Source organism: Copadichromis virginalis, linkage group LG16, assembly GCF_057382275.1.
Source record: "Copadichromis virginalis isolate Kocher_CV1m ecotype Utaka linkage group LG16, C_Virginalis_male_GT1.1, whole genome shotgun sequence".
NCBI classification, from domain to species: Eukaryota; Metazoa; Chordata; class Actinopteri; order Cichliformes; family Cichlidae; genus Copadichromis; species Copadichromis virginalis.
Window position 1 is genome coordinate 36579991 of NC_140633.1, and position 10492 is coordinate 36590482.

General features: G+C 40.9%; 1 protein-coding gene across 1 annotated transcript in view; it reads right to left on the minus strand.

The window, feature by feature from the left end:
- LOC146691292 (tomoregulin-2-like) overlaps positions 1-10492 on the minus strand; it is a 136849-nt gene that overhangs the window by 78603 nt on the left and 47754 nt on the right. Inside the window, exon 3 of the mRNA XM_085434651.1 lies at positions 3849-3978. Coding sequence (XP_085290777.1) covers positions 3849-3978 — 130 coding nt within the window. The remainder of the gene's footprint in view (positions 1-3848; positions 3979-10492) is intronic.

The window sequence follows — 10492 nt, forward strand, 5'->3', positions numbered from 1 at the left end:
ACCAGTCGGGGTGGTTCAGGTGATGGAGACTCGTGGGCAGACCCTGGAGAGTTAATGTCTCACAGCTGGCTCGGAAACATCTCTCCTCCTTGGGCGAAATCTTTGCTTAGACAGCTGCCACCATGACCTGGACTCAAATGAGCAGTGGAAAATTGGATGGCTGGATGTTTGAGTAAATAGAAGCCCAAAATGTTCAGTATGCAGGATTAACCCTCATCTCTCAACTCAGTCTGAATTTAGTCTCTGCAGAATAAAAGTTCTGACCAGGATATGAACTCAAATGCAGGTAGATCATACCCGCTTTCCTTTTATTTGTTCTTAAAATCTTAATATCCCAAGACAGCTGGCCAACCACGCCACTATTTTTAAAAAAAACAAAGATAAGGCTCTCCACTCAGCCTGTGTGCTTTCACTAATTATATTTGTCTTTTATTTTAGTCTCTGAGCTGCTGCTGTATAAATGGAATAGATTTTAATTTCTGTGAAATTTTGTTTTAATTTATTTGTTTGTCTCAAGCGCTCGCTGCATCATTTTAAATTACATTCTTCCTTTTTACTGCCTCCTGCTTAATTTATCTGTTTTCTTCATCCACATGGAACAACAAATGACACCAGAAATGCTTCAAGTCCCAGACAAAAAATGTAAGTTTGAGAGTGAAAGCGTAGCAAATGTCATACCACTTTATTTGGGTGAAATAAAGAAGAGATTTTGTAATAAGTTTCAGTTATTTCTTTCAGTGACCACTTACAAAAATTATATATGCTTTTTTTTACCAGATTTAGCTGCTAGCTAATTTGTCAATTATGGAAAAATGAGCCGCATCTGCCTCAATATCTGACCTTACTGAGCTTTTTTCTGATTAGATTTTGGCTTTAGTCACTAGTTTTAAATGTTATTAAGTGGAACATCATATTCTTTGTGTAAATTATGCTCTGATTTAGAGTAAAACATAACTGATTAAGTCCCTAGATAGATTAAACTGCTATCCTTGTTTTTTAGTCATATCCACCCCCAAAAAACAAAAAACTACACATGCCTTTACAAGTTGTCTGTGAAGGTTCTCAGTCATCCAGGTCATCACAGTCCAAGGAGCTCATCCGAGAAGCTACTTCAGTTCTACGGTCAAATGGTGGAGAATCCCAGATTTGACCTCAGGAAATCACATGATAGGGGTGTGGCTATGTTTCACAATGAGCTCACCTGAAACCCTGGCTGATTGTGACCCATACCTGTTTTCACACCTTGGCTCGTGTGATTAGGTAGAGGATCATTAGGGAGTCCATTGTCCCTATTGGGGGACACTTCCACAGGGCTTAAATCAGGGACTCACCACCATTTGACCCTAGAACTGAAGAAGCTTCTCGGATGAGAGGTGAAACGTCTTCAAGCCATTTAAAGAAGTCCAGACACTTTTCTTTCGAAGCTCCTTAGAATGCCTTTTCAAGCTGACCAATGAAGTTATTGTCACTATTTCCATCTTTTACATACAGTTTAGAATAAAATTTGACTTCTCCAGTCTTTACTTTCTCAGACACCCCCTATTTGTTTACTGGGACCTTGTTCTCGACCGACATGAGAACAAAGCATACATAAAAACAAAACACAAAATACCGAAGGGAAGAATATAAAACCACTGTTCTGCTCTATTAGTATTCTGCACAGCAACAAAATCCTCGTGTGAATGGTGAATTGTGTCCTCAAAAGTACTGCATGTTGCGTGGAAGAAAAGAGTCCTTATCTCTTTCTATTTCAAAAGATACGGAAATTCATATCAGACACCCTGGCTTACAACCATCACATGTCTTGAAAAGAGGACCTTATACACAAGCAACAAACAAGCAATTTAGAGAGCGGACCTGGGGAATTTCATGTGACCGTGCACAGCCCTACTTACTGGCACACTGACACCACTGCTCTTACGGCACAAACATTTCCACCTCGGTCTCAAAGTTTCCTCTGCTGAGCTGTGCCCATTCAAGGGGACCTTTAATGGACTTGTGCCGGCTTTCTGTCAGCGAGGTTAACTGAGTCAGCAACTGCTCAACTTGAGCCAGCAATACTATCTTGGCTTAAGCAATGATTCACACATGCCTAACAGCAGCCAGCATCACATTGCCAGTGGATTCACTCATTCACAACTAAGCACATTATTCAGAACATGACTCACTAATTGATAGAATCCTCAGTAGGCGTTGCTGCTTTTCCTTCAAGTTTATGCTCATCTATATAAATTTGTCATCATAGGATAAAACGCGTTGCTCTGGCCAAAGCTAATTTTACATATTCTGATAAAATGTGCATGTGAAGAACAATTTTACAGACTCAACATGCAGTTTAATTCATCATTAAATCAGACTGCAGTGTTTTCATTCATATGATACATAAAAAAAATGTGTGTATTTCAAGTGAAACCACTGGCCCAGGGCGTTAAATAGCTGATTATTGCAGGAGAATGATTTTTCACTGCTTCCATTGAGAGAGTTAATATGGCATTTTTAGACCTTGCATGTGCGCAGGTCTATAATTCACGTTCATTCAGTGGACTGGTATCCTCACAAATAGCAGTGCACGCTCTAAGCACCAATACTGGTCTCCACATCATGGCTAATGAAGTGCCTGACCTTTTCCAAATGAAGACACCCACTCAGCAGCTTAAACACCAAACGATAATCCCAGTTATGTCTGATAATTATGCCAAGCACTTTTACTTTTCAGTCAGTGGAAGGGAATACACTGGACATGATGTATATAACATGATGCCAAAGCTGAAAGAGGAGCGTTTTTAATGCAGCATTTATGCGTCGGAAACTAGCCCTCGATGACCAGAATCATTCAAATGAATTGCTATTTCTATCTATTCGCTGTCAGTCAACATGACTGTTAGTCCGGCCATTCTCCTTTGAGCTCCTCCGAGCTCAGACACACGGCTGCTTCTGAGGATAGAGACGTCACTCAAATCTCACGTTTAATGTGGATTCTCTGTAACGTCAGCATGCTAACGTGTTCACAATGACAACTTGCTGAGGCAGATACTTTTTATCACAGTATGGCTAACAAGCAGTGTAGCTATACAGCACAGTGAGGTTGATGTGAATAGGTTTAGTACTGTTACAGTCCCTCAACGTAGTATTAAATGATTCTCTTAAAGCTACAGAAAGTACTCCTAATAACATTTAACAGAAAAAAAAGTGTTAAAAAAAGGAAACGGCCATCAAGATGATGTGTGATTCAGTGATTTCATTTTCTGCTTTGTTGAGCATGCCTCGTAGCAACAGCATTACAGTAACTACCTATGACAATTTGGCCAATGCATTCTATGGCTTTTGACATTTATTTAAACATTACGTAACGAAAGGTCAAAGCTGTCGAGATTTCTTTTGCTTCTTGTTAAACACACCTAATTTTTAATAAACTGTAATTTAAAAAAGGCCTTGTGGCCAAATGCTGTGTTCATTTTCTTGAGAGATGGTGCCGTGCTTGTGATGAAATCATTTTTTTGCGCTTCTCACATTTTCATTACGCAGTTTTTGTAACTCCTTTGAAATAAAAGATCCGCTGGTAATTACTGCATCCCAGCTACTGGATGCAGATTAAAATATTGATGAGAGTAATAAGGAAACATGAAATCTATGCTGCTGCATATAAAACGTTAAAATTCATGTGGAATTGCATTTTCAGCTTTATATTTGCTGTTGCTGAATCTCATATGCATGCTTACAGATAGCCGTGTAACCTCTTGAATATTTTAAATCCAAACAACTGCTTGCGCATGTGTTCAGTGTGCTGGTATCAGAACTCCTCTGTTGTGTGTGTTTGTGTGTAGGCACCATAAGGTAAATGTACACACCAGCAGGACAGTCGCCTTCTGACACAATAAGCACTTCAGACTGCTGCTTGCAGGCATCCCTGCGCAGGAAGCACTCGTTCTGGTAGTTCTTATTGTTGGAGCCACACACAGGCACATAGTCATTGTTGCACTGCAGAGAGGAGAGAAGAAAACAGGTAAGAAAAGGAGCATGTAAAAGAGACAAGGTTAAACTAAAGTGATATAGTGAGTCTGTGTCCTCAAGTAAACACTTGAGCCTTCAGAATTCTGCAGGGAAGCCACTGCCTTCAATTTCCAATTTGAATACGCTTCAATCTCAGCACTGAAAAGAATGACATGTATGGAAACGCCACCAAATACATAACCCGCTTGGCAGAGCAATAAAATACCAGAACTTTAAAGCAACAGCTGATGCCTACATCGCTCACATTGCACATTTATGGAGCGACCAACAGCACTGAGCAGACCACTGCTGAACAGCACAAACAGGAAAAAAGATCTGCTTTTAAATCCAATACTTCAAAAAGCCTGATGATCAAGTTGGAATACTTTTCTTTAATTCCAGCGTTCTCCTTTGTTAAACTCACTAAGTTCTTCAGTATTTCGGTTAAGGGGTTTTGGCGCACCTATATACTGAAAGCTTCTTGTACAAGGACAAACCATAGCAGGTTCATTGTTAGCTAAGAAATGAAATTGAGATTTCCATGAAAACAGTGCAAATCTCCACTTTGTTCTTACCCAACGTGGTACAGTCAGATAATATTATAAGAATCTTCTGCTTCCTGTTCGAAATTATAAGCAGATTACAAATTGGCCACACCAGCTTGAGAAACTAGCCATTGTTACCAATGTCAAGTTAAAGAGACAGTGGAGTACGCTCTGACGTATGTAAGGATACATGAATAAAAATGAATGGTTATCCAGGTTGTTGAAAGAAGCTGGCGTATTTAAAAGAGTGTGACTCAATTGGAAAAAAACAGCATTCATTGTTATTACTTGAAGAAAGTGAAAAAATTGAGAAAACGTCAAACAGCACAGAACTAGTGCCCTCAAGAGTTTAAGTAACAGAAACATCTTGACATCCCCTGCTCCTCAACACTGGTTTTCTGTCCACATCTGCTTAAGCCGAGTAGCAAAGTGCGGCGTCAGATGCACGTAAGATAAACTCAAGTGAGATGGGTGGAAGGAAGAAAAAACCCTGCCCAGAAGAACTCAGCAGGAGTGAATTCATAGTATGTACAGCATGTTAACCAGCTAAACTGCTTAGGATAGAGTGTATTCACAAAGCTAAAAAAAACTCATTTTCAGTGTAACATTTCTATACTCCTTCACCATTGCTAGAATTACGATTAAGCACCAGAAACCTAACCATGCAGTACCCTTTTTAAGGGAAATTAACCCCAATTAACCTTAAATATATCTGCCTCACATTAGCGAGATCATACGGTGTTTGAAGTTCTTTAAGACCGCCTGATGAAGATATACCAGTGCTGATTCTAACCGTGATACCTGAAAAAATTAAAGCTGGCACATTATAGCGGATTATAGGATATTACAGTACAAGCACCAGTCTAGTCACAGCTACAGTCACATGTTCCAGTTTACTGTGACTCACTTCCCTTTCATTAACTACTAAACTGCTCTCACTTCACGGGTGACTAAAGAAAGGTAACGTCATTCACTTTCCTGTTGCCGTGGTGACTTCATTCGCTCACTTTGAGACAACACAAACCCCAAAGTCAGCTGAGATCCTCACACTCATGCTTTTTTATATAAAAGTTAATATGCTGCACAGTCCTTAATGTCCTTTTTATACTTTTTACTCTGATTTGAATGAGCCATCTGTGGCTGCCACCAACACCACCTTGCACCTACCCCATTCACACCCCTGCATTAAACCTCAAGATTAACAAAACATGGTAACAAATAAGGCTAAGAATGACTTTGTCTCGTTGACTAGCTTTTGTATTATTAGGTATTCTTTCTGCCATGATCATCGTCTATTGAAAATCTGAAACTGCCCTTGAATCAAAGCATATTATGCTTTGTTCACACTTTGTCCAACAGGAAAAAATGCAAATGGTAATTTACCAGCGTAGAAAAGGAGTAGGTGAGCTAAAATCTTATCACACATCGCACATCTGGCAGATTGTCATTCTACAAACTAATTCAAAAATCGGTCAAACTTCAGTCCAGCGTAGGTGTTAAAAAACAAGAAGCGAAAAGAAAGAATAGCTTGGCACGTCCTCCTCTGAATTGTGTTTAATTATGAGCGGATGCGCACATCAAATCAGTACAAGTCTAAAAACAACTAGCACCATGGATTTTGTTAATAGATTATATTCACACTGCAGACTTCTGAAAAGCTGCACACCTCTTGTTGCTCCACTGGAGCAGTAGGAGGTTAAGTGACTTGCTCAAGGGCACTCAGCAAAATAGCTACTACGGTACATGAGAACATTACTCATTCATTTTCCTCACATGGTTTGTTGGCTATGGAGTAAGTCAAGATTTTTCAGATGACTGATGGCACTGGAGGGTCGAGTCTTAGTTTTCATTTTTTTGGCTGTAGAGGAGAGATATGCATTTGATTTGAAATCGATTCACTGCTGCCGCACTGTAGGAATAACAAACGTGATTATTCAATTGAAAAATATTACCCACTATTCCCTGGGAAGAAGGAACAGCTATCAGAAGGTCCAGAGAAATTGTTGCTCGGTAGTCACAGCCCGTAACCTGATTAAATATAAAAGTGCTGAAAAATGGGGAACGTGTGAAAATGTGTTCCTGCTGGGTGTGACATCGCAAGGACAAGAGGCTCACTGGATATTCCCCACAGGGATGAAGCTAAGGAGCTCACGGCTCTTTGTCTCCACTTCTTTTTTTTTACTCTAAGTCTCTAATGGATTGCTCTGAAATCTGTTTTCTCATAGCTAAATCATCTCTGTGCCCTCACGGATCGCTGCATGGTTTTCACAAATGGACATATTGTAGACGCAGACAGGCATTAACAACATATTCAAGTACGTCTGTGTTTATGGTCACATGTCAAGCCAACTTTGTAAAAGCTTAGTGTTGGAGAAAAATAATATTTTTATCCTCTTCCTTCCTTCCAGTAAAAAAAACCCATTTAGTCTAATATTGGTTGAAGCAAGACACTTGAAGCTCTGACTTTTTCACTCGTTCCTCTTCACACCTGTCCATTAGCACAATATTTTTCCGCTGCTAGTTACAGTGGTTCGCTTTAGCAGGTGGTTAACAAAAAAGGGGTCAACAGCAAGATGTCGTGGTGTGCTAAGCTGCCAGCTTTTGACACTTGTTATATGCTCCATTGCATATTCTAATTTTTAGAAGGAGTAGGTCTTCGAGATCTGGAAAACAGCAAACCGCAGGCGAGAAAAAGCCATATTTTTCCACTTTTCCATATCAGGGTTATGGCGGTGCCTGTCCCAGTTGTTACAGGGCAGGAGACAGGGTCCACCCTGGATAGGTCAACAAGCCATCGCAGGGCTAACACATGGAGACCGACAACTATTTACAGCCAATTTAACTAACTTGCATGTTTTTGGACTGCAGGAGGAAGCCAGACACTCTGGGACAACATGCAAACTACATATTGAATTGCTCGGCCTGGATACAAAGCTAGCTAGTGCTACTGCTGACTAGCTATGTTAGCTAGGTGCATCCCTAGATTGGGGCAACTGTGGCTCAAGGAGCAGAGTACTCTACTAGTTGGAAGTTTGGTGGTTTCTTTCAGCCCACATACTGAAGTGAAAGAAAACCCCAAATTCCTGCTGATGCAACTATTGTGTGAGTGTGGCAGAATAAGAGAATAGTATAAATGTATATTTGTGAATGGGTGAATGTGACTAGCATTTAAAATGTCTCTGAATGTTCAGTTAGAGGAGAAAAGTGTCATATAAGTACCACATCATTTACAATGTATGCATCATCTGAGTGCATACTTCTTGGATAGTCTTTCAGTACAATAAATTATGTGTCATTATACATCAGATCATTACATTGGAAATGATTCAAAACAACACAAATATAAATAAAAAGGCCCTGCTAGCAGGTTAAGCATCAAAGACTGATCGAAAACAGGCATTCCTTTAGAAAACTATAACTCTGAACCTTATAGTGTTTTTTAAATCAGTTGTCATGATCAATGAAATTATTTTTGTATGAGGTTACATGATGTTTAGTTCTCCTGTAAAGTTGAGATACTTGTGAGTTAACACAAGCATCTCACTTCTGAAGCCAGCCTCAAGTGGCCATTTCTGGAAATGCGACTGGATTAATTTTCCTCTTTATTGCTTAGTACAGCATCAGTAGAACGAGGTCTGAACATTGTCAGAACTTGTGCTTTATTATATTTAGCGCACAACAGGACACTCTTCATGTCGCCTGTGTACTCAACTAGAGAGAAACTCCCATTAGCTTAGGTAAGGGGCGGTGATTATGCTCACTGGGAATTCCCCAGACAATTGCCTCCATGGATTTTATGCAGACTTTGTACTAAGAAACTGGCACAAGAGTAGAGTAAAGTAGAGTGTGAGATCTGATTTAGCTGATTCTCTCTACCTTGCAGTGTTTGGAGCTTTAACTTAACTTAGCATTTTTGACGCCCTTCAGCTTCATCTGACCCACCCGGGCAAATATTAACCAATCAAACCTGCATTCTAGTAGCTACAGGCTAAGATGATGTTCACACTTAATCAGGCATGTGAGTTGGTTGAAAATGGCTGCCAAAGTGAATTGATTTTGAAATACCATAATCGACTCTTAAAACAGTATGAACCAGAAAAAGTGACCTTGTTCAAAAGCTTTTAGACTTTAGACTAACAACATTAGTGGCCTCTGTACTGAAAACATGCTAAAGATGAGCAGAGAGAGCACCCAGGAGAGAAACTTGGCTGCCCCACGCTTTACCACATGTATGAGTTTAGCTGTTTGGGGACAAAGCAGAAAGGATTCAGCGAGTCTGTTATTTAGGGGGCTTAATTGTGAAAGGCCTGAAAGGACCAGAAAAACAGCACGAGGGCATAAACTGCATTTCAGATTAAGCTAACTAAGTGTGAAGGACAATTGATACACACATACCCATCTGATACCCACAAGGAAAAGAGCAAAAAATAACCATCCATTCAGGAAACCAGAAGGATGATAATGATCAAGTGTGAACACTTTTTAACAAGCTGGGGGAAAGAAGATGGCAGAAAGCACACAAAACACAGTAAAAGGGGGGAGTATAGTAGGGAAAGTGAAGCTGCACACTGGCTTCTGATCAAAGGGATTGGAATGCAGGAAGGAAAGAGGCTGTAGAAAAGACGATAGCCCAATTTCACCCATCTTTTTTGCCTAACGGGGAGAAAGAGTCAGTGGAAATGGATGAGGCTGAGACAGGAGGAGACTGAGGGGTAATGAAAGAAAAGTAAAAATACAGAAATGAGATGCAGACGGCCAGAAAGGGAGAGGCAAAGACAGGGCTCTGGCTCAACAAACTTGGCACGATAAAAAAGAACCACAGCGCCTGAAGAAACCGAGGCATACACGGAAAAAAGGGAACATCATGAAATAAAAAAGAAAGAGGAGAAGAAATGGGGACACAGACTGAGAGAAGGAGAAGGATAAAAAAATCCCCTCAAAGGCGACCGAGAGAGAATGAAAAAAATGGCAAGCCCACAAAGGCGCTTGGAATAGCTTACTGCAGGGCCTGCGCTGCTTTTGCCATCCACTATCACTCCCCTCTGCCTAACCCCCCCACCACCAGCAGCACCACTCTCACACTCTCTCCCATCTGGCTTGGGTTGTCCTTAACCTGGGGACTCTCACTTCATGCCAGGCGTGATGCAACCGAAGGGAAAGCTGCCCGGCAGAACCCTGCGGGCGTCTTTTAAGAGTGCCTTCTTTCCCGTGAAAACTCCCTCAACCCATCTCTTGATCTTCTTCAGTATTTGGCTCTCACCCCCGTGGAAAGGAGAGAAGTGATGAGAGGATGGGGCGAGGATTTAAAACCTCACTCTCTCTAAGAGGAGATGCAAGACGGAGGCTGCAGCTGTGTGCAAATTAAAAGTCTCACCCAAAAAAATACTCAAGTGTTGGCTTAGAGGAGCGTGTTATTGGTCCCTTACAGCATGTTGGATCGGATCTCTTGTGTTTTAGGTGAGGCGGACCATATGTAAGACAGCCAGGGAGCAGAAATAGATTGCCAAACATAAAGTAAGACATTCGGGAAAAGATGTGAAACGTTCGACTTCTTCATCTTGGTTGAATCTTTCAACTTTTCCTCAGCTATTCTTGTTGGAAAAAAGAAATGTTGACGCTCATCTGCCAACTTCTTTTTATTCTTCTGGGACTTCTCTTGAAGTGACAGCGAGGCAGGGAGTGAGCTAAGGTTACTGGTTTCAAACTTTTTCCTGACTCACGGAAGTGCCACACGGCACTTCTTTAAGCAGCGCATGACCGCATCGGAGACAAAGGCATCCTTGTTGTAGCCCTTGTCAGAGCCCTGCAGCTTTGATCCTTTAATGTGTTGATAACAAGCAGCGTGTGACGTTAGCAGTCTGCAAATATAAGCTGTCAGCTGTTGCACTTAACTCTATGCCAGGCAAGATTACTGTCAGCGGAATGGAAATGAAAAAAACCAAAAACAACCAAAAAAA